The 27,228-nt window shown below is 45.1% G+C and overlaps 2 protein-coding genes across 11 annotated transcripts in view; one reads left to right on the forward strand and one right to left on the reverse strand.

Annotated features, from left to right (window-relative positions):
- Window positions 1–27,228, reverse strand: part of LOC106576445 (apoptotic protease-activating factor 1) — a 75,663-nt gene that overhangs the window by 40,164 nt on the left and 8,271 nt on the right. For 2 of the 10 annotated variants that reach the window (XM_045699997.1, XM_045699998.1), the window contains 21 exons: window positions 26,935–27,160; window positions 26,345–26,534; window positions 24,329–24,523; window positions 23,643–23,844; window positions 23,305–23,417; window positions 22,946–23,077; window positions 11,814–12,052; window positions 11,239–11,406; window positions 10,335–10,466; window positions 9,412–9,525; window positions 8,777–8,961; window positions 8,307–8,433; window positions 8,072–8,197; window positions 7,744–7,884; window positions 7,293–7,418; window positions 6,940–7,092; window positions 4,531–4,659; window positions 4,224–4,349; window positions 3,914–4,033; window positions 3,668–3,793; window positions 1,132–1,248 (listed from right to left, as the gene is read on the reverse strand). In XM_045699997.1, the coding sequence (XP_045555953.1) occupies window positions 1,132–1,248; window positions 3,668–3,793; window positions 3,914–4,033; window positions 4,224–4,349; window positions 4,531–4,659; window positions 6,940–7,092; window positions 7,293–7,418; window positions 7,744–7,884; window positions 8,072–8,197; window positions 8,307–8,433; window positions 8,777–8,961; window positions 9,412–9,525; window positions 10,335–10,466; window positions 11,239–11,406; window positions 11,814–12,052; window positions 22,946–23,077; window positions 23,305–23,417; window positions 23,643–23,844; window positions 24,329–24,523; window positions 26,345–26,534; window positions 26,935–27,081 (3,108 nt within the window). In that variant the 5' untranslated portion in view covers window positions 27,082–27,160. Of the gene's footprint in view, window positions 1–1,131; window positions 1,249–3,667; window positions 3,794–3,913; window positions 4,034–4,223; window positions 4,350–4,530; window positions 4,660–6,939; window positions 7,093–7,292; window positions 7,419–7,743; window positions 7,885–8,071; window positions 8,198–8,306; window positions 8,434–8,775; window positions 8,962–9,411; window positions 9,526–9,782; window positions 10,002–10,334; window positions 10,467–11,214; window positions 11,407–11,813; window positions 12,053–22,945; window positions 23,078–23,304; window positions 23,418–23,642; window positions 23,845–24,328; window positions 24,524–26,344; window positions 26,535–26,929; window positions 27,161–27,228 lie in introns of those variants that run through there. The other 8 variants (XM_045700000.1, XM_045699999.1, XR_006760164.1 and 5 more) reach the window with 8 other exon arrangements.
- On the forward strand, window positions 17,582–20,169 carry LOC106576447 (snaclec purpureotin subunit beta). Its single transcript, XM_014153636.2, has 3 exons — window positions 17,582–18,123; window positions 18,477–18,580; window positions 19,627–20,169. Exons 1-3 carry the CDS (start codon window positions 17,823–17,825, stop codon window positions 19,666–19,668), a joined length of 447 nt encoding a protein of 148 aa, XP_014009111.1. The 5' UTR covers window positions 17,582–17,822; the 3' UTR covers window positions 19,669–20,169.

Here is a 27,228-nt window from a genome sequence, read left to right on the forward strand (position 1 = left end):
CACAAGCTCATAACTTAAGACGAAAAATGACTACAAATGCACGCAAGCATGCACACACACCGACACACACACACACACACACACACACACACACACACACACACACACACACACACACACACACACACACACACACACACACACACACACACACACACACACACACACACACACACACACACACACACACACACACACACACACACACACACAGACACTCCACACAAGTGAAATCTCAATCTAGGATTCACCTTGTGCTAAAATATTTAAGCCTCTCAAATAAAACCCTACTTCAAACAAACGCGTGAGAAGGCTAGCCGCAGGGCATGCCAACCAGAAGACACTCTGCGATGCTACTGGGAAACGGGTTTCAAAAGGTTGCCAGCTCACCTCAAGGTTTGGGAATGAGGCAGCAGGGAGGGTGCTCAGGGCGATATGGGGGAAAGGTTGAGTAAAACATGTTAGCGTTAGGAATACTAGTTTGGCTTATGACGCTTAGGAATAAACAGATCAACGAAAGCAGCACAGATCTGATCTGAGAGCAGTGGTCATCGAAGTACCTTACGATGAGCGGGTTAACGTTTACTGATCTCTGATCTGTTTTCATCCACATCTGCAGCCTCCCTAGTGTAATACTGCATACTGAAAGATATGCTGTGACGTACACGTTAAACTCCATTTGAACAATAGATCACTCCACAGTACCTGAGCTATCCCTCCCCCTGACACTGATCACAATCCCTTTGAGAAGGTCAAGGAACACACACACACACACACACACACACACACACACACACACACACACACACACACACACACCCTTTGAAAAAGATCAGGACTTGATTAAGCCTGGTGCAAATGGACAAATGGAATAGTCCCAACAGTGCACACCCTAACCATCTAGGCAGACTAAAGCAAAGTATTTATAATATTATTTGAATCCAGGTCGAAGCACACAGTGGAGGCCGCTGAGGGGAGGACGGCTCATAGTAATGGCTGGACTGGTATCAATCACATAGAAACCACGTGTTCGATACAATTCCATTGACTCCATTGCAGCCATTATTATGAGCCGTCCTCCCCTCAGCAGCCTCCACTGACTCGCACACATGCCATATCACGCTACCATACCTGCACACTGCCTGTTTCTAGCCCTAGCGCCAGCAACGAGCCCCTGTGAGGGGTCAGCCGCTGTAGAGTCCTCCATCCAATGGTCCTCAGTACCTGCCTAACTGTCATCCCTCCTGCCTGGGGTAGAACACACACAGTCACTCTCTTCAACACTCCTGTACCTCTCTTTCTCCAGCACACCCTCTCTTCTTTTCCTTCTTAATAGAAAAACAGCATGTCATTTCAACAGAGGAGAGAACCGAGCCAATCAAAGTGGCAATTACGGCCCAGAAAGAAGACTAGAATGTGAGGCATGCGTCAAACTGAGTCAATGACAATGAGGGCATTGCTTTGTGAGTTCATTAGAGTTCTGGTCAATTTTTACCACTCTGCTCTAATAGCACAGTGGCTCTGAGGTGGAGAGAAAGAGAGAGCAGGCAGAGAGAGAGCAGGCAGAGAGAGAGAGAGAGAGAGAGAGAGAGAGAGAGAGAGAGAGAGAGAGAGAGAGAGAGAGAGAGAGAGAGAGAGAGAGAGAGAGAGAGAGAGAGAGAGAGAACAAAAGAGGGCGCAAGAGCTAGAGGGAGCAAGAGAGAGTGCGAGAGAGAGAACAAGAGAGAGAGAGATAGAGCTAGAGGGAGAGAGAGAAAGAGCTAGAGGGAGAGAGAGAAAGAGCTAGAGGGAGAGAGAGAAAGAGCTAGAGCGGGGGCAGACTACTGCAGCAGCAGACCTGTAAGGAAACAAAGCAGCAGCTCCCTCTGGTGTAAATGACAGGAATTAGATGTAATGGAACAGGTTTAAAGATCAACACAAGTATACTCACAGTGAAACCAACATTTCCATGGTATGCCCACTTTTCACATATTAAGTAACTGATATTACACAACCCTGCAGTCTTTCAGCTCCACTCATTATCATCCCTCTGTCCTCATCCCCCTCTCCTCATCCCCCTCTTGACTGAGAAGAGTAGACAGACACCCAGGTGTGTGTGTGTGAAGAGGCCTGAGTAATTAGAATCCATTAACCCCTGTGTTGGTTAGAGCCCAGGCCCCCTTCATTAATTAAAGAGGTTCCTGAGGTGCGGCCCCAACTGGAGTACAGAGTTCTACACACCTGCCAGGGGACAGAGGGTGTGTGACACTACTTACTACCACTTCCAGGGACATCCCTGAGTCTCCACACACACTTCCAAAAGGGAGCAGATTTTCCTTGGCTCGCAGTAAACAACCATTTATCATAGAGACAGGGAGCGATGGAGCAAGTAGTGCAGAGTGGGAATAAGTAGGAAAAATCTAATTTATGACAACTAGAAAAGAGAAGCAGAAAGCGAGAGAACAGAGAGTACAAAATAGGTAAGGAAAGAGAGAGAGAAAGCTGGGTACGGTACAGTAGGACTGAGACAGGGTTGACAGGCCAGACAGAGAGAAAGAGAGCTGGGTACAGTACAGTAGGACTGAGACAGACAGACAGACAGACAGACAGACAGACAGACAGACAGACAGACAGACAGACAGACAGACAGACAGACAGACAGACGACAGACAGACAGACAGACAGACAGACAGACAGACAGACAGACAGACAGACACGAACAGACAGACAGACAGACAGACAAGACAGACAGACAGACAGACAGACAGACAGACAGACAGACAGACGAACAGAGACAGACAGACAGACAGACAGACAGACAGACAGACAGACAGACAGACAGACAGACAGACAGACAGACAGACAGACAGACAGACAGACAGAGCTGGGTACAGTACAGTAGGACTGAGACAGGGTTGACAGGCCAGACAGACAGAGAGAAAGAGAGAGAGCTGGGTACAGTACAGTACAGTAGGACTGAGACAGGGTTGACAGGCCAGACAGAGAGAGAAAGAGAGAAAGAGAGAGAGAGAGAGAGAGAGAGAGCTGGGTACAGTACAGTACAGTAGGACTGAGACAGGGTTGACAGGCCAGACAGAGAGAGAGAGACAGCTGGGTACAGTACAGTACAGTAGGACTGAGACAGGGTTGACAGGCCAGACAGAGAGAGAAAGAGAGAGCTGGGTACAGTAGGACTGAGGCAGGGTTGACAGGCCAGACAGAGAGGGTTCTAGCACAATGTCACCAGCCATTACTAGATGTGAAAAACACCTCGGCCAGCAAGGTGAACATGATTTTTACACACACACCACATGGACCAACTCTTCCAAGCATAGGCAGACCACAGTAGTCACAATGCTACTAGAACAGCACCAGTGGTAAAACTGTCAAACTTAGTTTTGGTGTAACATTGTGTCCAGCTTAACCTGCAAAAATGTCTCTTCCCGCCTTTCCTACAGCTCAGTTGGTCTTTATCAAGTTTGGCAGTGATACCCCCTCTTCTCCAGCCAAAAAGCCTTTTACATTTCTGGCACTTTTCCCTCATAGCACCTGCACTTTTGTCAAGTTAAGCATAAATTATACGTAAGCATTTTCCTACTTTTGTGTCCTTGAAGAGTTTTGCTTTCTGGTATGTGTGTGAGGGTAAAAGTGTGTATATGTGTGTGTGTGTGCATATGTGTATGTGTACCTGTATCGTCCCATCCTCTCGTCCCAGCCCCACGGCTGAGGTCTGTGAGCAGATAGCAGTGCAGCGGATACGAGACTCCTGGTCCTCTGACTGGAACATCACCGCTCCGGTCCTCCCATTCCTCACCTGACACACACACACTCGTCAGCCTGCTGGGTTAACACCTGTCACATCTGTAAGACATCATTGTGTGTGCGCGCGTGCGCACACACGCATGCACGCACGAGTTCAGCCTAGCCCTCTCACCTGCAGTCTGTTGCGATTGTCGGCGGCGACCACGGTAATGTCACCGTTGTTAAAGAGCACGTCAGAGTCCCTCTTCAGACAGACAGCCGAGGAGGTGTGGACTCTATTGGTCTCCCACACCTAACAGACACACACACACACACACACACACCAAGGAATTACATTTTTTATGCCATTAAAAAGGTTAAATGGATAAGTACAATATGTCACAAAAAGGGTTAACTGATGAAGACAGATTGGACAAATTATTGACAGACAGACGGCAGACGCGCGCACACACACACACACACACACACACACAGACACTTACCCTGACGGTCTGGTCGTCAGAACAGGAGAGCAGTAGAGATCCGTCAGGGGAGAACTGGACTCCATGGACCCAGCTCAGATGACCACTACAGTCAGCCATCTTCTTACTGGTCTCTATGTCCCACAGCTGGAGGGAAGAGACGTATGATGTCATATCCTGCCGTATGATGGTGTAGTAGTTTGATAGGGCTATAGCCACCATGTGTGTACTACCTACATGGCACAGTGTAATAGTCAACAGGCTGTGTGTGTGTGTGTGTGTGTGTGTGTGTGTGTGTGTGTGTGTGTGTGTGTGTGTGTGTGTGTACCTCCACAGCATAGTGTGACAGTGCGATGGCCACCAGGTTGCTGCTGGGACAGGAGTGACAGTACTGCACCGTGCTCAGACGACTGGTCCGGATCTCCAACAACATGGCCGCCGTCTCTACATCAAACACCTGGGAACAGCAGGAGGGATCTGTCACTACACCATAGTTATAGCTGGTGATCGCTCTCTAGTGCAACTGCCAATATGTGGGGCACAAAATGGCTTCCATGCATTTGCTAGTGATTAGCTTGTGCATTAGCTAACTTTCTAGACATTTCTTGATGGCCCCTTGGAGGGCTCAGAGGTTGTTAGGTCGGACCATGTAGAGATCTAAAGGTGCTCTGGAGTCTTTACTAAATGACTCAAATGTAATGTGAACTGTGAAGGACATGACAGGATGGGATTTGATGGAAGCAATATGGTAATAGCCTGATAAGCTGCTAAGTGAAGTCTCAACTGCAGGTTTTGTTATCATGAATTTTTCTGACTTTGCAGCTGTCCCATCTAGCAGAAACCGCTCAGTTCTGCCTCCAGGGCAAGACTCATGACAATACATGTCAACATGCATCTCAACCATCGATGATGATTTCCATATCTTCCAACTTGGCAAAGTGTGGGATTGTGAAGGGAAAGAAAAGAAAGGGAAAGAGAAGGAGAGAAATTGAGGTGGAAAACAAAAGAGTTCCAACTGCTGTTTCTACGTGCCATAATTTTAAAAAAGTCCATCAAGCTATCTATTCTACTATCAATACTAGCCTACAAACTGACAACGCTGACATTCAACGCCACTCTGACATTCAACGCCACTCTGATTCCTGGAGTGGAGAGAACAGACACGGACACACAGAGACCTTTACATTTCCCAGGAGTGGGACGGCTTCATTCTCAGTCAGAACACACGCTTCTACCCTCTGATGGGCAGACAGGCCCAAATACCAAAACATGAAAGACAAGTTGTCCAGGGCATTCTCATTGCTTCACGGACAGATTGCTCTAGGAGCAGTTGCTAGACAAGAACATACCGCTAAACACAAATATATTGACAGAATTTGACAGATAGGCTACGCAGTGCATCGACACAGTGTACAACACATTATGAACACCTGCTCTTTCCATGACAGACTGACCAGGTGAATCCTGGTAAAAACCTTATTGATGTCACTTGTTAAATCCACTTCAATCAGTGTAGATGAAGGGGAGGAGACAGGTTAAAGAAGGCTTTTTAAGCCTTGAGACAATTGAAAAATGTATTGTGTATGTGTGCCATTCAGAGGGTGAATGGGCAAGACAAAATATTGAAGTGCCTTTGATCGGGGTATGGTAGTAGGTGCCTGGTTTGTGTCAAAAATTACAACGCTGCTGGGTTTATCACAGTTTTATCAAGAATGGCCCACCACCCAAAGGACATCCAGCCAACTTGACACAACTGTGGGAAGCAATGGAGTCAACATGGACCAGCATCCCTGTGGAACGCTTTGTAGAGTCGATGTCCCGACGAAATGAGGCTGTTCTGAGGGCAAGGGGGGGTGCAATGTTTGTACACAATTGATGTTATGTAGTTAATGCCACAGATGTCTCAAGTTGAGGGAGTGTGCAATTGTCATGCTGACTGCAGGAATGTCCATAAGAGCTGTTGCCAGAGAATTGAATGTTCATTTCTCTACCATAAGCCGCCTCCAAAAGAATTTGGCAGTACGTCCAACCGGCCTCACAACCGCAGACCACGTGTAAACACGCCAGCCCAAGACCTTCACATCCGGCTTCTTCACCTGCGGGATCGTCTGAGACCAGCCACCCGGACAGCTGATGAAACTGAGGGTTTGCACAACCGAAGAATTTCTGCACAAACTGTCAGAAACCGTCTCAGGGAAGCTCATCTGCGTGCTTGTTGTCCACAGCCACAACATTCCACAGGACACAATCAACAGCCTGATCAATTCTACGCAAAGGAGATGTGTCGTGCTGCATGAAGCAAATGGTGGTCACACCAGATACTGACTGGTTTTCTGATCCACTCCCTACTTTTCTTTTTAAGGTATCTGTGACCAAGAGATACATATCTGTATTCACAGTCATGTGAAATCTATAGATTAGGAACAAATTAATTTATTTCAATTGACTGATTTCCTTTTATGAACTGTAACTCAGTAAAATCTTTGAAATTGTTGCATGTTGCGTTTCTATTTTTGTTCAGTGTAGTATTAGCCATAGCATGAGCATTAGCTCATGTCCCCCAGTTACCGAAGTCCATTCAACATTCTGCCAGCTCCTACTCTGATGAATCGCAACATGCTAAACAAATCTGGTCTGAGTCATGGAGCTCCGCCAGGGGACCACCCCTCAGTCCCTGTGCCCACGCCACGGCCCCATGCCAGCCTCAGCAGGGGAGGGCTGGCTCTTCAACACTCACAAAGACCGCGTTCCTGGCAGCACAGATGATGGTCCTGCCGTCTGCTGACCAGGTGCTGCACTTCACCATGACCGCAGTCTGCTCTCTCTGCTCCGGGAACATGTCCGCCACGTCTATGGACTTCCACTCATTGGCTGAGGACACCTCCCACAGCTGAAACACACACGCAAGCACACAGGTACGCACGCACACATACGTGCACAGAAACACATACACACACACCCTCACACATAGGTACGTACAATTAATGTTGTTAAATACATACTAGTAGTCTACACCTAAATGAAAAACCTGTATCTATATTTGCTAATATAAACACACAAAGCCCTAGGTGGTGACTATGCCCCGCCCACCTTCAGGGTTCCGTCGCTGGAAGAGGTGGAGAGGTAGGCATCATCAGGGGAGAAACAGCAGTGATTGACAGGCTCCAAATGACCAAACATGGTGTTCTGGGAGGAGGGTTTATTGATGTTCCACAGCTAGAGAGAGAGAGAGAGGGTGGGAGATGTGTATATATATATATATATATATATATATATATATATATATATATATATATATATATATATAAATAAAACCATGAAGTAGGCCAGCCACATTTTCTGCACTCTGGATATAAGAGATGTATGTATGTATGTTAGTATGTATGTATGCATGCATGTATACACACATACATCTCCCACCCTAATATATATATATATATATATATATATAAGGGTGTGGCCTACTTCATGGTTTTAAAAATCACACACACAGACACACAACAGAAACAGGCACACACACACAACAGACACACAGGCTCACCTTGGTGTTCAAGAACTTGTCGTTGGAACAGGTGGCCAGTAGGAGGCGTCGACGTGTGTTGGTGAACTGACAGTGGTTGACCTGCTCCTCGTGTTCCTCCTCAAACATCCTCATCAGAGTCCCACACTCCACGTTCCAAACCTGGCACACAACACAGATACTGTAGTTACACAGATGTACAACTATTATATTTGCTTTCCAAACCTGGCACACAACACAGATTAGAGACAGACAAACGACTTCCGTCTGTCGAAGTCGGGTTGTCAGGCAAGTCTGTCTGAAGTCTGTCCAAAGTTTGAATGGCAGAGGGGAGGGTTCCACACCATACCTTGACCTTCCTATCACTAGAGCAGGTTGCTAGGAGACGGTCATCTGGGGAGAAGGCGCAGCAGAGCACCTCATCGTCGTGGGCTTGGATCTCCAGCATCTTCTCCCCAGAGGTGCTCTTAAACACCTGGAGACGCACACAGGGCAGAGTTTATAGAGGACACCCACTCACACAAACAGGGATGTGTGGGATATACAGTGGGTGAAGATTTATTTCAAAAGAATGTGTGTCTTACTCGCAGTGTCTTGCTGGAGCCACAGGAGGCGATCTTGGTGCCGTCGTGGGAGAAGCAGGCAGCGTAGATGGACCCCTGGTGGGGCTGGACCACCAGACGAGACAGGCTCTTCAGACTACTTTTGTTCCTGGAACGAGAACGTGAGCATGAGGGGATGTTAGAGGAAGTTGAACATCAGGGAATGAGACTAAAACTTAGAGTGAGGGTCATAGAGTTGGAGTCATAGAGTTGGATAGAGGGCATTTACAATGGCTTCTGTTTTAGCATGGGCAGTGCCACTGACACTACGCTAAAACAGGCTTTGTGGTAATTGCAACACAAAACCAACTCTATGGTTAGGGTATGGTTGACTGGGGAATGGAATGCATAAGGGCTAGGGAGTAAGAGGTAGGGGTCAATACTGTACACCCCGATTAAGGAGTGAGTACGCTTATAAGCACATGAGCAGTGTGTATGGGCCTACTACTGACATCCAGTCAAGGTAGAGTCCCCCTCTGGTGGCCCTCTCCTGCGCCTGCAGCAGGGCCTGGCGGTACACCTCAGAGGAGTCTGGCTGGGACAGGGCCAGCTGCACTACGTCAGGGAACGGACGCTGCTCCAACTGGTGGCCGTTCAGAGACAGGAACTCCTGGAAGTGGCCCCGCACCTCGCTGTTCTGGGGGGACCATAAAAAGAGACTCACAGCGAGGATGTGACAAACGGGGTGTTTCAAAACCATGAGGGGAATTGAACAAGTACACACTGCGGGAGAAAGGAGAGATTGGAACACAACAATTGTATTCACAGGCATGAAACAAGTAACTGTTTCTTGCATTGACATTTCTATATTGTAGTCATTTAGCAGACGCTCTTATCCAGAGAGACTTACAAGAGCAATTAGGGTTAAGTGCCTTGCTCAAGGGCACAAGGACAAATTGTTCACCTAGTCGGCCCAGGAATTCAAACCAGCGACGTTTTGGTTACTGGCCCAATGCTCTTAACCGCTAGGCCACCATTGACTTACGAGGAATTGATACCAACCGCAAGATCTGAAAACCAAATCAAATGAGGATAGAACAGAGTACACTGAGTTCCTCACTGAACTTGGTGTTGATCAAATCCTGACCTCTTTGTCCAGTATGGCGCCGTACTCCACATAGTCATTGATGAGATGAGCCGGTCCCATAATCTGAGCTTTAGTTCTGACCCAGTCCAGAGAGAACATCAGAGAGCACAACTCCTAAAGGGAGAGAGGGGGGGAAATAGGGGAGAGAAGGAAGGGAGGGGTGTAAGGGTAACAGAAAAAGAGGGAGAGGGGGGGAAGAGGGGAGAGAAGGGAGGGGTGTAAGGGTAACAGAAAAAGAGAGAGAGAGAGAGAGAGAGAGAGAGAGAGAGAGAGAGAGAGAGAGAAAGAGAGAGAAGGAAGGATGGGAGGGGTGTAAGGGTAACAGAAAAAAAGAGAGAGAGAGAGAGAGAGAGAGAGAGAGAGAGAGAGAGAGAGAGAGAGAGAAGGAAGGGAGGGGTGTAAGGGTAACAGAAAGAGAGAGAGAGAGAGAGAGAGAGAGAGAGAGAGAGAAGGAAGGGAGGGGTGTAAGGGTAACAGAAAGAGAGAGAGAGAAAGACGTTAGCGACTTGTGCTTGTCTGGCGAAGGCCTCCATCATACGGAGTGGTGCTTTTATCTCCATCAGACTGTTGAACAGCCATCACACCATCTCCTGTAGCAAGACACAAAGATAGACTCGCTCACAAAACACACACACTAGCTCTCACTCACACACCAGCTCAAACAAAACACACACTCACACCAGCTCTCTCTCACACACCAGCTCAAACTCAAACACCAGCTCAAACAAGCTCAAACAAGCTCAAACACAAGCTCTGAAAGTGTTGTTTGGGTTGTTCATTGGATTTAGTTTTTGATTATTTGTGTACCTGTTAGGAGCTAGTAACACAAGCATTTCCCTGCACCCGCTAAACATCTGCTAAACTGTGTACGCGACCCAAAAATGTTGACTTGATTTAGATGTGTGGGTTGTGTGTGCGCGTACCTGTGTGAGGTTGGCCTTGGCCATGTGGTAGGTGAGGAATCTGAACCAGTAGAGGCACTCTTCATCTCCTGAGGTGGGGGGACCCTGGCTGTAGCGCTGCTGGTACTGACGCACCACCTTGGTGTGGAGGCTCTGGAACACACATACATACACACACACACACACACACACACACACACACACACGTTCAAAAACATACCATATTATAAACTGGGTGGTTTTAACGCCCTGAATGCTGATTGGTTGACAGCCGTGGTATAACAGACCATATAGCACAGATATGACAAAACATTTATTTTAACTGCTTTAATTACATTGGTAACCAGTTTATAATAGCAATAAGGCACCTCAGGGGTTTGTGATATATGGCCAATATACCACAGCGAAGGGCTGTTCTTAAGCACGACGCAACACGGAGTGCCTGGACACAGCCCTTAGCCATGGTATATTGGCCATATATCACGAACCCCTCAGACCTTATTGCTTAATTATAGTAGATTGATGTCCCAATAATGCAGGGCATAGAAGACATGAGTCTAACTGATTCATTCTATAAGCGACTGTCTAGTTTTCCAAATTCTATGTACATTGATTATCTAGAAGACAGTGTTTTCCTTTTATTGGATTTCAGAAAATATGAATTAATTCCAACACATTTGACAAAAGTTAACAAACATCAAACTTTAGATACATTTCAAAATGGCCACCAGCATACATAACAACCCTATGTAAATGAAGGTAGAGGTGTGTATGTTGGAGTCAGTGGAGGCTGCTGAGGGGAGGACGGCTCATAATAATGGCTGGAATGGAGTGTTTAATACCATTCCATTCACTCCATTCGGGACATTATCATGAGTCGTCCTCCTCTCAGCAACCTCACCTAGTTGGAGTGTATGAGACCCACTTCTAGACCAGAGCGGTTCATCTCAGCCAGGAAGTCCAGCTGGAGGTCGTGGAGGTAGTAGAGGTAGGGCCGGTGGTGACAGTCACGGAACAGTAGGGACTTGTTCACAAAGTCCTGGAGAACGTCCTCCACCTCCTCCGGTTCTAGATCCCACAGAACCGACAGAACCTGCAGGCAGAGGAACATGGAAGACACAGATTGGTGATGGCACCTTAATTGGAGAGGACTGGCTCATAGTAATGGCTGGAACGCTATTCCAGACATTATTATGAGCCGTCCTCCCCTCAGCAACCTCCTTTGATGGAAGAACAGGCTTCAATTTAGAGACAATGACCTGTTTCCTTGTCATTTCTGATCTCTTATTATCTTTTCCCCTCCTTTCCACAAGGACAGCTCACAATGTCTCCATGGGTTGTGAATACTTTTTGGCTGAAGGTGGCGGACAGCCTTACCCTAACCTACTGTAGCCTAGCTTAGTTTAGCCTAACCTTACCTAACCAAGCCTAGCCGAATCTAACCTTACCTACCCAAGCCTAACCATGATCTCTCTCCCCCCCCCACCCGGCCAGTCTGACCTTGGCAGGTACTTTGACGTCCTTCTCCAGCACAGTGAGGTCAATGTAAAGCTCCCTGTGTTCATCAGACAGGACCTGGATGCTGGCAGCCATGGCCTGGTCAAGGGCATCGTAGTCATACGAAGACGACTTACGGATACGCTTGAACTTCTTCTGCTGGAGCGTGTGCAGGTAGTAGGCCCAGCGGTCCGGGAACTCCCGCAGCAGGGCCCCGATTAGGGACACCACCAAGGGGGAGCCTTGGGAAGAAAGGAGGGTAGAGGGGTTTAGGTAGGCTGGTTGATTGTGCCAAGAGTTTTATAGTTTTTCTTTTAAGAGTTGAGATGTATCAAAACTAATAAATACACATTTCATTTCTGTTACATTTCATTATTTAATGTATTGAATTTAAAATTTCACTAATTGAAATTGAATTTCATGATTTAGTATGGAATTCTACAAGTCGTTGAAGGTTAACAGAATTTTCAGTGGGCATTAAGGGCTCCTTTTCACTATGCTCTATGCTCAGACTAATTTGACTATCAGTTTTTTGACTCAAACAAAAACAGGCTAACAGCCTCATACTCATTTGACTGATGTCCTGCTGGTAAGAGAGAACTGAACATAACCACTATACAAATAAAGCTATAAAAAGACATGAATAGGTGTTTTGTGAAACCCATTGTTCTGACAGAGAAATAGGGCCTGCCCTACAGAGAAAGATGCAGCTGAATGCAGAGGATCCACAGTACACCAGGTCAAGACCTGATGAAGAGAGCTAGCTCAAAATATTGGTTTCTTTTTTTATTAATCTTTTGTCATGGAGAAGAAAGTGCTGATTGTGTTTTTCTCAGGTCAGTGTCTTTATTATGATATTTAAAATATATATATATTTTATTACAATGTATTTACGATTGCATATCTGCAGCCAGCACATTTGTGTTCCAACCCAACACTATCACAAATAATCAATGAACCATCAAGCCCTTGAGAAGTTGAATCTGCTAAAGTGCAACTCTTTTAGATAGAGTTAAAATGTGAATATTAGTAGTTTAAGAAATAGTAATAAGATGAGTTTTTCTACCTCTGGTTAGAAGGGTCTATATTATTAATGTTGCAGCCTCTGGGTAGAAGGGTCTATATTATTAATGTTGCAGCCTCTGGGTAGAAGGGTAGATATTATTAGTGTTGCAGCCTCTGGGTAGAAGGGTAGATATTATTAATGTTGCAGCCTCTGGGTAGAAGGGTCTATATTATTAATGTTGCAGTCTCTGGGTAGAAGGGTCTATATTATTAATGTTGCAGTCTCTGGGTAGAAGGGTCTATATTATTAATGTTGCAGCCTCTGGGTAGAAGGGTAGATATTATTAATGTTGCAGCCTCTGGGTAGAAGGGTCTATATTATTAATGTTGCAGCCTCTGGGTAGAAGGGTCTATATTATTAATGTTGCAGCCTCTGGGTAGAAGGGTCTATATTATTAATGTTGCAGCCTCTGGGTAGAAGGGTCTATATTATTAATGTTGCAGCCTCTGGGTAGAAGGGTCTATATTATTAATGTTGCAGTCTCTGGGTAGAAGGGTCTATATTATTAATGTTGCAGCCTCTGGGTAGAAGGGTCTATATTATTAATGTTGCAGCCTCTGGGTAGAAGGGTCTATATTATTAATGTTGCAGCCTCTGGGTAGAAGGGTCTATATTATTAATGTTGCAGCCTCTGGGTAGAAGGGTCTATATTATTAATGTTGCAGCCTCTGGGTAGAAGGGTCTATATTATTAATGTTGCAGCCTCTGGGTAGAAGGGTCTATATTATTAATGTTGCAGCCTCTGGGTAGAAGGGTCTATATTATTAATGTTGCAGTCTCTGGGTAGAAGGGTCTATATTATTAATGTTGCAGCCTCTGGGTAGAAGGGTCTATATTATTAATGTTGCAGCATCTGGGTAGAAGGGTCTATATTATTAATGTTGCAGCCTCTGGGTAGAAGGGTCTATATTATTAATGTTGCAGTCTCTGGGTAGAAGGGTCTATATTATTAATGTTGCAGCCTCTGGGTAGAAGGGTCTATATTATTAATGTTGCAGCCTCTGGGTAGAAGGGTCTATATTATTAATGTTGCAACCTCTGGGTAGAAGGGTAGATATTATTAATGTTGCAGTCTCTGGGTAGAAGGGTCTATATTATTAATGTTGCAGCCTCTGGGTAGAAGGGTCTATATTATTAATGTTGCAGTCTCTGGGTAGAAGGGTCTATATTATTAATGTTGCAGCCTCTGGGTAGAAGGGTCTATATTATTAATGTTGCAGCCTCTGGGTAGAAGGGTAGATATTATTAATGTTGCAGCCTCTGGGTAGAAGGGTCTATATTATTAATGTTGCAGCCTCTGCGTAGAAGGGTCTATATTATTAATGTTGCAGCCTCTGGGTAGAAGGGTCTATATTATTAATGTTGCAGCCTCTGGGTAGAAGGGTAGATATTATTAATGTTGCAGCCTCTGGGTAGAAGGGTCTATATTATTAATGTTGCAGCCTCTGGGTAGAAGGGTCTATATTATTAATGTTGCAGCCTCTGGGTAGAAGGGTAGATATTATTAATGTTGCTGCCTCTGGGTAGAAGGGTCTATATTATTAATGTTGCAGTCTCTGGGTAGAAGGGTAGATATTATTAATGTTGCAGCCTCTGGGTAGAAGGGTCTATATTATTAATGTTGCAGCCTCTTGGTAGAAGGGTCTATATTATTAATGTTGCAGCATCTGGGTAGAAGGGTCTATATTATTAATGTTGCAGTCTGGGTAGAAGGGTCTATATTATTAATGTTGCAGCCTCTGGGTAGAAGGGTCTATATTATTAATGTTGCAGCCTCTGGGTATAAGGGTCTATATTATTAATGTTGCAGCCTCTTGGTAGAAGGGTCTATATTATTAATGTTGCAGCATCTGGGTAGAAGGGTCTATATTATTAATGTTGCAGCCTCTGGGTAGAAGGGTCTATATTATTAATGTTGCAGCCTCTGGGTAGAAGGGTCTATATTATTAATGTTGCAGCCTCTGGGTAGAAGGGTCTATATTATTAATGTTGCAGTCTCTGGGTAGAAGGGTCTATATTATTAATGTTGCAGCCTCTGGGTAGAAGGGTCTATATTATTAATGTTGCAGCCTCTGGGTAGAAGGGTAGATATTATTAATGTTGCAGCCTCTGGGTAGAAGGGTCTATATTATTAATGTTGCAGCCTCTGGGTAGAAGGGTCTATATTATTAATGTTGCAGTCTCTGGGTAGAAGGGTCTATATTATTAATGTTGCAGCCTCTGGGTAGAAGGGTCTATATTATTAATGTTGCAGCCTCTGGGTAGAAGGGTAGATATTATTAATGTTGCAGCCTCTGGGTAGAAGGGTAGATATTATTAATGTTGCAGCCTCTGGGTAGAAGGGTAGATATTATTAATGTTGCAGTCTCTGGGTAGAAGGGTCTATATTATTAATGTTGCAGTCTCTGGGTAGAAGGGTCTATATTATTAATGTTGCAGTCTCTGGGTAGAAGGGTAGATATTATTAATGTTGCAGCCTCTGGGTAGAAGGGTCTATATTATTAATGTTGCAGTCTCTGGGTAGAAGGGTCTATATTATTAATGTTGCAGTCTCTGGGTAGAAGGGTCTATATTATTAATGTTGCAGTCTCTGGGTAGAAGGGTCTATATTATTAATGTTGCAGTCTCTGGGTAGAAGGGTAGATATTATTGATGTTGCTGCCCTTGAGGCAGTTACTTGAAATGACAATGCACCTCTTCACAGCGCTCTTCACACTATCCTCTTGTCAGTATCACTATGTAACGGACCCTAAAAACTGAAGCACAAAGGTACTGCAGAGAGAAGTACACAGACCTGGCCACCGTAAGCAACATGGAGGATATGAACAGACTGAACCACTCGACTCTAGACAGCGGTTATGATGGCGCAGTGTGGATAGGACTGAGGAAGGGACAGTATTTCAGGTGGCAGTGGTCTCTGACAGATATAGACTACTATAGTGAGGGACAGACTGAGTTTAGTACTTTTTGGGACACAGACCAATCAGGTAATTTGAATAAAGATTGCGGTGTCGTGTTCAATTCTGGAAAATGGCACGACTATCCCTGCACTACTCAATTCCCTTCAGTGTGCTACGACGGTGAGTGACATACTACATGTATTCTAGTTAAAACACACTAACCTGGTAACACCAGCGGACACTAGCATCAGATACAGTGTGGGAAAAAAGTATTTGATCCCCTGCTGATTTTGTACGTTTGCCCAGTGACAAAGAAATTATCAGTCTATAATTTTAATGGTAGGTTTATTTGAACAGTGAGAGACAGAATAACAACAACAAAAATCCAGAAAAATGCATGTCAAAAATGTTATAAACTGATTTGCATTTTAATGAGGGAAATAAGTATTTGACCCCTCTCAATCAGAATGATTTCTTTCTCCCAGGTGTCTTATACAGGCAACGAGCTGAGATTAGGAGCACACTCTTAAAGGGAGTGCTCCTAATCTCAGTTTGTTACCTGTATAAAAGACACCTGTCCACAGAAGCAATCAATCAATCAGATTCCAAATTCTCCACCATGGCCAAGACCAAAGAGCTCTCCAAGGATGTCAGGGGCAAGATTGTAGACCTACACAAGGCTGGAATGGGCTACAAAACCATCGCCAAGCAGCTTGGTGAGAAGGTGACAACAGTTGGTGCGATTATTCGCAAATGGAAGAAACACAAAAGAACTGTCAATCTCCCTCGGCCTGGGGCTCCATGCAAGATCTCACCTCGTGGAGTTGCAATGATCATGAGAACGGTGAGGAATCAGCCCAGAACTACACGGGAGGATCTTGTCAATGATCTCAAGGCAGCTGGGACCATAGTCACCAAGAAAACAATTGGTAACACACTACGCCGTGAAGGACTGAAATCCTGCAGCGTCCGCAAGGTCCCCCTGCTCAAGAAAGCACATATACATGCCCGTCTGAAGTTGTCCTCTGAATCATTTAGATGTTCATTGGCAAACTGGGTGAAAGTGTTGTGGTCAGATGAGACCAAAATGGAGCTCTTTGGCATCAACTCAACTCACCGTGTTTGGAGGAGGAGGAATGCTGCCTATGATCCCAAGAACACCATCCCCACCGTCAAACATGGAGGTGGAAACATTATGCTTTGGGGGTGGACAACTTCACCGCATCAAAGGGACGATGGACGGGGCCATGTACCGTCAAATCTTGGGTGAGAACCTCCTTCCCTCAGCCAGGGCATTGTAAATGGGTCGTGGATGGGTATTCCAGCATGACAATGACCCAAAACACACGGCCAAGGCAACAAAGGAGTGGCTCAAGAAGAAGCACATTCAGGTCCTGGAGTGGCCTAGCCAGTCTCCAGACCTTAATCCCATAGAAAATCTGTGGAGGGAGCTGAAGGTTCGAGTTGCCAAACGTCAGTCTCGAAACCTTAAGGACTTGGAGAAGCTCTGCAAAGAGGAGTGGGAGAAAATCCCTCCCGAGATGTGTGCAAACCTGGTGGCCAACTACAAGAAACATCTGACCTCTGATTGCCAACAAGGGTTTGCCAACAAGGGTTTGCCACCAAGTACTAAGTCATGTTTTGCAGAGGGGTCAAATACTTATTTCCCTCATTAAAATGCAAATCATTTTATAACATTTTTGACATGCGTTTTTCTGGATTTTTTTGTTGTTATTCTGTCTCTCACTGTTCAAATAAACCTACCATTAAAATTATAGACTGATCATTTCTTTGTAAGTGGGCAAACATACAAAATCAGCAGGGGATCAAATACTTTTTTCCCTCACTGTACACACAAGTTCACCAAGTAACAGATTACTGTGGGGTTATCAAGGTCGCAACGTTTGTCTTTCAAATTTCTTGTCAATTCCAAGCTTATGATTTCCAAAGGTTTATGAACTGACAACAGTTCAAACGGCACTGATCCAAAATCTGCCGGTTGCATTTGTCCCCATAGGGACTAAGTCTCCAGCTGGACGTTTCTTAATGGTTCAACAGCCAATGACCTGGAGGGAGGCTCAGCGCTACTGCAGAAAGCACCACACAGACCTGGCCAGTGTGAGGAACCAGGCTGAGAACAAAGAGATCTGTAACGTGGCCGGGAGTAGTGCCGTGTGGATCGGCCTGTTCAAAGACACCTGGGAATGGTCGGACCAGAGTAACTCCTCGTTCAGATACTGGGTCGACAGAGAACTGAACGAGTCCTGCGCGGCTTGGAATCGTAGTACCTCAGGCCAATGGATAGACAGAGAATGTCTGAAGGAATTTCCCTTCGTTTGCTACGGTAGTAAGTTAAGATCTCTTATTGTGCCGCCGAACTCATCTCGTTAAATGGGCTATTGATTTGGAATAACTGTCCACACAGATTTAAATATGTAACATTCTTGTATGTAATGGTGACTGTTCATCTTAACTGTATATATAACCAACCACCCTGCGTCATGGGTTTTGCATTTTGTGGAGTTTAATTTGACTACTTGACAATGTGTCTTTCGACATTCAGGTCCCCAAAGCTAAATGACCATGAAAAGGCTACATTATAGAATTGCCCACTATTATAGAATTATGAATTATTTCAATTGGTGGTTTGAATTTCCAATTCATTCCCTGCTGAGAAGGGTTTATCTGTGTATGTGTTAGACCCAAGACCCCCAACAGTCAAGAAGATGCAGGTAGTGAGAATGACCCCAGACCCAAACTTGAACCTGAATGATGCTAAGGTGAGGGAGGCCATTTTACAGCAGGTGAGTCTCACCCTCTTCATTTATAGATTTTTATTTTAATTTAACCATGTATGCCAGTTAACCCTTTACACTTTTTTATTTTTATCTAACTAGGCAAGTCAGTTAAGAACAAATTCTTATTTTCAATGGCGGCCTAGGAACAGTGGGTTAACTGCCTTGTTCAGGGGCAGAATGTTTGGATCGTTTACGAGTTCAAAGTGGCAGATTTTATGCCCACCTGACCCAGATTGCGATTTATAAATGGGCCGTTTTTAGATTGCGTAAACAACAGTAATTGTGGGATGCAGGGTCGTGTTCCAAACAAAACAACTACAAATTTGCTTGCTCTACTTCCTCAACAGCACCGCTAGGAGAGCTAAAAAAAAAAGCACTTTATATTTGAACACTCTTCTTTGAGTCATAAAAGTGCATTGGAATGACTTAGGAAGTGTGCACACTGTGGAGAGGTGTGTGTCCACTTGGAGACACCAGTTAGTCCTCTCACTCAAACCCTTGTAATTGTTTTGTCTTATGTTGCACCTATCCCACATTTTCCAGGAATATTCTTGTCATGCTACTGGATGGATCCAGAGTATTTTCAGATTTCGCTAATAACAAATGCAGTGAAAAGTACAGTAAATGTAAAATGCACATAAAATCAACAGTGCAATGTTTGGATTCAGTCTTGTATCAGGTGAACTGTTGTGTCCTCACTTTGATCAAATCCTTTTCCCCTAATCTCCCAATTGTTCCCTTTCAATTTCTACCATGCTATTCATATTTCTTCTTTTAGAAACATTTAAATTTACCCCTATCCATAAAGGCCAATTTCCCACGAGTGTAAAGGGTTAAGAACAAGTACAGTCCACTGCTCCTTACGTTAAGAGAGTTCTCCAAGTAATGAAAAACCCTTCAAACCGTAACCGAGTGCAGGTACCTACATATGGAAGCATATAGCTGCCATAATTAAATGTGTAATGCAAATTGGTTAATCATACAATGTATTAATAAATAAACCTTCAGTAAGATTAAGTGTTCAGGGTATAAATCCTGGTTCTGTTCCTCAGATAATGGAGAAAATGAAGGCCAATGGGATAACTTCAAACTGAGATGGAAAGAGCAGGCAGATGGAAAGGTCTTCCACAAGGAAGAGAAGAAAGAATGTCAGAAAGAGAGAAAAAGGGGGCCAAAAAAGAAGAGCTTTGAATAGAAGCACAGAGTTAGAGTGTGGATCGTTTGCCCCGTGCCAGCTATAATTAATGATTCCCTTCTCATCTCACATTGTACTCATTTATCATGAACCATTATTAAATATCATAATTAAGTGATAATGCCCGAGAAGCCGGTGTTTGGAGGATATATTGGCATGGGTGTTGTTAGGCCTGAGACGAAGTCAAGAGCCGGCAAACTGTGCAAATTAAATTCTCCAAACACTGGCTTCGAGGGCATTATCACATTTATACAACGGGTTACTGACATATTCAAATAATGATTTACATATTTTCATTAAAAACTTTATTTTGATTACCTTATTCATACTATTTCATCCTTCCAGGGTTGCTACCCAAGCCGGCTGGTCGGTCGTTCGTTCTATCGGTTCGGTTGCCAGAGACGCGACCCAGTTGTTCAGTCTTTTTGTTCTGTATCTATGGATGTGACCCAGTCGTTCAGTCTTTTTGTTCTGTATCTATAGATGTGACCCAGTCATTCAGTCTTTTTGTTCTGCATCTATAGATGTGACCCAGTCATTCAGTCTTTTTGTTCTGTATCTATAGATGTGACCCAGTCATTCAGTCTTTTTGTTCTGCATCTATAGATGTGACCCAGTCGTTCAGTCTTTTTGTTCTGTATCTATAGATGTGACCCAGTCATTCAGTCTTTTTGTTCTGCATCTATAGATGTGACCCAGTTGTTCAGTCTTCTTGTTCTGTATCTATAGATGTGACCCAGTTGTTCAGTCTTTTTGTTCTGTATCTATGGATGTGACCCAGTAGTTCAGTCTTTTTGTTCTGTATCTATGGATGTGACCCAGTCGTTCAGTCTTTTTGTTCTGTATCTATAGATGTGACCCAGTCGTTCAGTCTTCTTGTTCTTTATCTATAGATGTGACCCAGTCGTTCAGTCTTTTTGTTCTGTATCTATAGATGTGACCCAGTCGTTCAGTCTTTTTGTTCTGTATCTATAGATGTGACCCAGTCGTTCAGTCTTTTTTGTTCTGCATCTATGGATGTGACCCAGTCGTTCAGTCTTTTTGTTCTGTATCTATGGATGTGACCCAGTTGTTTGTTCTGAATGTTCCATAGCCATACTGGCTGGCAACGTTCTTATCCCTTGCTTGCTAGCTAGCCAACTACGTCTAACTTACAGTCACGTCAAACAGCACAGCCAGAATAACAACAGTAGCTGCATTTGTGTTTGTTTGAGCTGTTTTCTAGTGACATTTACTTGGATACATCCATAACAATGAGCTAATGATGCACAATTTCTACTGGCATAGAAAATGAACTCTCTTGTCAGGACATTGTTGTTCAGAGGAGCCAACAACACAACTAACACAATCACTAAAAACTGAAGCTGGAAAGACTGCAAACTAGCCCCGTTTCATTTGACCTTTTTTAAATTTACATTTATTTGTGTATATATTCATAAAAATGATGCCAGCTGATTGTCTTCACTGACATTTTCAACCTCTCCCTGACCGAGTCTATAATACCTACATGTTTCAAGCAGACCACCATAGTCCCTGTGCCCAAGGAAGCAAAGGTAACCTGCCTAAATGAGTACCGCCCCGAAGCACTCACGTCTGTAGCCATGAAGTGCATTGAAAGGCTGGTTATGGCTCACATCAACAGCATCATCCTGGATACCCTAGACCCACTCCAATTCGCATACCGTCCCAACAGATTCACAGATGATGCAATCTCTATTGCACTCCACACTGCCCTTACCCACCTGTACAAAAGGAACCCCTATGTGAGAATGCTGTTCATTGACTACAGCTCAGCGTTCAACACCATAGTGCCCACAAAGCTCATCACTAAGCTAAGGACTCTGGGACTAAACACCTCCCTCTGCAACTGGATCCTGGACTTCCTGATGGGCCGCCCCCAGGTGGTGAGGGTAGGCAACAACATGTTTGCCATGGTGATCCTCAACACTGGGGCCCCTCAGAGGTGCGTGCTTAGTCCCCTCCTGTACTCCCTGTTCACCCACGACTGCGTGGTCAAACACGACTCCAACACCATCATTACATTTGCTGACGACACAATAGTGGTAGGCCTGATTACCGACAACAATGAGACAGCCTATAAGGAGGAGGTCAGAGACCTGGCAGTGTGGTGCCAGGACGACAACAACCTCTCCCTCAATGTGAGCAAGACAAAGAAGCTGATCATGGACAACAGGAAAAGGCAGGCCGAACAGGCCCCCATTAACATCAACGGGCTGAAGTGGAGCGGGTGGAGAGTTTCAAGTTCCTTGGTGTCCACATCACCAAGAACTGACATGGTCCAAACACACCAAGACAGTTGTGAAGAGGGCATGACAATACCTTTTCCCCCTCAGGAGACTGAAAAGATTTGGCATGGGTCCCCAGATCCTCAAAAAGTTCTACAGCTGAACCATCGAGAGCATCCTGACCGGTTGTGTCACCGCCTGGTATGACAACTGCTCGGCATCTGATCGTAAGGCGCTACAAAGGGTAGTGCATACGGCCCAGTACATCACTGGGGCCAAGCTTCCTGCCATCCAGGACCTATATACTAGGCAGTGTCAGAGGAAAGCCCAAAAATGTGTCAAAGACTCCAGTCACCCAAGTCATAGACTGTTATCTCTGTTACCGCACGGCAAGCGGTAGCGGAGCGCCAAGTCTAGCACCAAAAACCTCCCTAACAGCTTCTACCCCCAAGCTATAAGACTGCTGAACAATTAATCAAATGGCCACCTAGACTACTTATATTGTCAACCCCCCCCCCCCCCATTGTTTATTATCTATTATCTATGCATAGTTACTTTAAACGGTGGTAACTTGTGTAATAGACACCGGCTGGAATGTGGTTTTAACCAATCAGCTTTCAGGATTAGACCCACCCTTTGTATAATGTACTATATTCTATCCATACTATTACAGTATGTCATGGTGCTGTTTTATTTGATGTTTAATTAGCTTGTTCTCTATTTACGATCTGTTCATTATTTCTATCAATGTTTTTGGTCACTACATAATGCTTCCCAAATCCTTCATAAGAAAATGTAATACTATATTTCTCTTGAATATGTGAAATAAATTGACATTTTATTGTAAACCTGAATGGAATTTTCATTTCATTCAATACAATTTCTGTTGACACTATAGTTCCATATGTGTGTATGTGTGTGTGCATGTACCTTTGCACTCTCGGACAATGCTGCGGGCCTGTTCTGGGAGTCTCTGGGGTTTCCCGTTGACATACAGGGCGAGGATCTCCAAGGCCTGATCTTCCTCCAGACCACTCTCCACTGCCACCTCAGACTTAGAACCTGGACACACACACACACACACACACATAAATGCATGAGTGCACACACACACACACACACACACACACACACACACACACACGCACACACACACGCACACACACACGCACAGTTTGAGCAGGTGCATTGAGCGTAATGTTTGAGAAGTGTTCTATAAATGAAGTCATCATTATCAGTAGTACTGTAGTAATATTAGTATTAATATCAGTGCTATTACTCATACACACCGCTGACACAGTCGGCTAGGCTTCTGTCTCGGGTGGTGAGCAGTACTCGACACTGGATGTCAAAGGCCTTGATCACAGAGCTGTCCCAGATGTCATCCAGTATCAGCAACGACCTGGACGGACGGACGGACAGACAGACGGACGCACACACACACAATTAAATTGACAGGAATTGGAATGGAATTAACAGAATACAATAAATCACTCCAGAGCTGAAACTTCTGAGGTCCAACTGAACATTCGACTTATCATCAACAGCCACCATTTAGAAGGAATGGACCAACTTGAAAAGTTGGCTACCAGTCCACATCAATACACTTCAACCCTGGGGGACTGACCTGGGGTAACGACGGAGCATGAGGAAGCGTAGTCGCTCCTTGGCCTCCTCCAGAGAGCCAGGAGACCGGTGGAGGGAGGACGAGGGGTCTTTCTCCTGGCTCTGCTGCTCCAGGCGGAAACACAGTGACTGGATCCTAACCAGCAGGTCAGACCGGTCCAGCTGGCCTATGGACAGCCAGTGGACTCCTCCTGGAAAACACTCTGGGGGGAGCGTGTCAGAAGGACCAGTGTGAGTGAGTGAGTGAGTGAGTGAGTGAGTGAGTGAGTGAGTGAGTGAGTGAGTGAGTGAGTGAGTGAGTGAGTGAGTGAGTGAGTGAGTGAGTGAGTGAGTGAGTGAGTGACAGCGAGAGAGAAAGACAGGGAGAGAGAAAGACAGGGAGAGAGAGTACAGTCAAGAGACCTATGCGATAACGAACAGAGAAAACAGAGAGAAAGATGGAGACAAACAGAGAGAAAGACACACAGACAGAACAGTTAGAACAATGCGATAACAAACAGAGAGAAAACAGAGAAAGTGAATGCAGACAGAGAGAAAAAGAGCCTCCTCTACATGTATTAACCCCCCTCCTGAAATGCATCTTGGGTCAGTTTGACATTTTACCCATTATTGGGCTTGGTTAGGACTGGCGGAGGAAGCTGATCCTAGATCTGTACCTAGGGAAAACTTCACTCCGGAGCCACCTACCTGTGATGAGTGCGTGGTCTCGGACTGCCTCCGCAGCCAAGACTGACTTGCCGGAGCCGGCCATGCCGAACACAGTAACCCAGCCGGGCTCCTGCAAGCGGTAGAGCTTCTCCCTGACCCGGTTTACCAGGGCTGGCCGGCTCACAAACACCACGGGTCTCTGGGGCACGCCGCCCTCACTCAGCACCGCCTGGACTGGAACAGGGTAATACAGCAAATATGGCATTATATATAAATGCAGTATGTTGCCAATGGAATAAACAGAGGGGTCAAACAAGGCAGAGAGACAGAGAGGTGAGCTAACATACACACGCACACATACACATTCACATACAGTTGAAGACGAAAGTTTACATACACGTAGGTTGGAGTCATTAAAACTCGTTTTTCAACCACTCCACAAATTTCTTGTTAACAAACTATAGTTTTGGCAAGTCGGTTAGGACATCTACTTTGTGCATGACACAAGTAATTTTTCCAACAATTGTTTACAGACAGATTCACTGTATCACAATTCCAGTGGGTCAGAATTTTACATACAGTAAGTTGACTGTGCCTTTAAATAAGCTTGCAAAATTCCAGAAAATGATGCCATGGCTTTAGAAGCTTCTGATAGGCTAATTGACATCATTTGAGTCAATTGGAGGTGTACCTGTGGATGTATTTCAAACTCAGTGCCTCTTTGCTTGACATCATGGGAAAATCAAAAGAAATCAGACAAGACCTAAAAAAAAAATTGTAGACCACGTTCAACGGTACCACGTTCATCTGTACAAACAATAGTATAAACACCAAGGGACCACGCAGCCGTCATACCACTCAGGAAGGAGATGTGTTCTGTCTCCTAGAGAAGAACGGACTTTGGTGCGAAAAGTGCAAATCAATCCCAGAACATCAGCAAAGGACCTTGTGAAGATGCTTGAGGAAACAGGTACAAAAGTATCTATATCCAAAGTAAAACGAGTCCTATATCGACATAACCTGAAAGGCCAGTCAGCAAGGAAGAAGCCACTGCTCCAAAACAGCCATAAAAAAGCCAGACTACAGTTTGCAACTGCACATGGGGACAAAGATCGTACTTTTTGGAGAAACGTCCTCTGGTCTGATGAAACAAAAATAGAACTGTTTGGCCATAATGACCATCGTTATGTTTGGAGGAAAAATGGGGAGGCTTGCAAGCCGAAGAACACCATCCCAACCGTGAAGCACGGGGGTGGCAGCGTCATGTTGTGGGGGTGCTTTGCAGCGGGAGGGACTGGTGCACTTCACAAAATAGATGGCTTCATAAGGAAGGAAAATTATACGGATATATTGAAGCAACATCTGAAGACATCAGTCAGGAAGTTGAAGCTTGGTTGCAAATGGGTCTTCCAAATGGACAATGACCCCAAGCATACTTCCAAAGTTGTGGCAAAATGACTTAAGGACAACAAAGTCAAGCTACTGGAGTGGCCATCACAAAGCCCTGACCTCAATCCTATAGAACATTTGTGGGCAGAACTGAAAAAGCGTGTGCGAGCAAGGAGGCCTACAAACCTGACTCAGTTACACCAGCTCTGTCAGGAGGAATGGGCCAAAATTCACCCAACTTATTGTGGGAAGCTTGTGGAAGGCTACCCGAAATGTTTGACCAAAGTTAAACAATTTAAAGGCAATGCTACCAAAAACTAATTGAGTGTATGTAAACTTCTGACCCCCTGGGAATGTGATGAAAGAAATAAAAGCTGAAATAAAATCATTCTCTCTACAATTATTCTGACATTTCACATTTTTAAATAAAGTGGTGATCCTAACTGACCTAAGACAGGGAATTTTTACTAGGATTAAATGTCAGGAGTTGTGAAAAACTGAGTGTAAATGTATTTGGCTAAGGTGTATGTAAACTTCTGACTTCAACTGTATAATATACATAGAGCTCCCCTGCATATTATTTCCCTGTATCAGAAAAGGAGGGCACATCTCAGACTGCCCTAGTCTCCTGGTATTCTCCATCCTCCACCCTTTGGGGCAGCTCACCATAGCGGGTGCCCCCATCTGAGAAGCTCTTCTCAGCCTCAGGGGAGATCAGGGGCAGGCTGTTGTGGAGCAGGCTGGCCAGGTCTCCGTAGCTCTCGCGGACCAGGGCATTGTAGAAGGAGATGTAGGCCTGGTTATCCTTCCTCAGGAGCAGCTCCAGCAGGGCCGCCGCCTGCTCTTTCCTGGTGGGCTGATCGATGGAGAGAGACAATGTGAATTTTGAAACCACTTTATTGCTTTTCTTACACCGATGCAGTTCTTTCAGATGTCCGTAGTGTTAAGTGTTTAAAAAGCCCTGCAATCTCTCTGACTTTACCTCTCTCTCTCTCTCTCCCCCTTCCTCTCTTTCTTCCTCCCTCTCCCCCCTCCCTCTTATGAGGGTGTTTGTTTGGAATCAGGCACCCAACCACTTATATGTTTTCCCAGCACAGTGCACTCGGTTGGCTCAGCAGTGTGAAAGTTTGTTTGGAATCTGGCCCACAACCAACACTTTTATACACTTAATCATCACTACACACTTACCACTATGGACATAGGAAAGTGTATGAAAAGGGTGCTACTGCCCCCCCCACCCCACTTCCTCACCCCACCTTGCTCCTGATCCTGTCCTCCTCGTCCCCCGTCAGCACGCCATCACTGATCATGTGATCCATCAGGTAGGAAGCCCTGATGTCCTGCTCCAGGCTGGAGCGTGACTGAAGCAGGCAGCTCCGCGCCCCTTCCTCCATCATCGCCATGCCAACGGGCCAGACCTGGTCCGACCACACAGGTGGGGTGGCTGGGCTGGAATGGTGATTGATTGGCAGGTGAAGGGAACTGCGGGGAAAGGAAGTTGCATGGATGGATGTAGTATGGGCAGTACTAGCTCTGATCCAGGGTTCTAT

This window comes from Salmo salar, chromosome ssa17, assembly GCF_905237065.1.
Source record: "Salmo salar chromosome ssa17, Ssal_v3.1, whole genome shotgun sequence".
In the NCBI taxonomy this organism is placed as follows: Eukaryota; Metazoa; Chordata; class Actinopteri; order Salmoniformes; family Salmonidae; genus Salmo; species Salmo salar.

What these genes read in the sequence shown, in the direction of transcription:
- LOC106576447 (XM_014153636.2), top strand. Translation starts at nt 17,823, where the DNA reads ATGGTTCAACAGCCAATGACCTGGAGGGAGGCTCAGCGCTACTGCAGA. An exon ending in TCCCTTCGTTTGCTACGGTA is followed by an intron (nt 18,124 to 18,476) that starts GTAAGTTAAGAT and finishes TGTATGTGTTAG; the next exon opens with ACCCAAGACCCCCAACAGTC. An exon ending in GGGAGGCCATTTTACAGCAG is followed by an intron (nt 18,581 to 19,626) that starts GTGAGTCTCACC and finishes TCTGTTCCTCAG; the next exon opens with ATAATGGAGAAAATGAAGGC.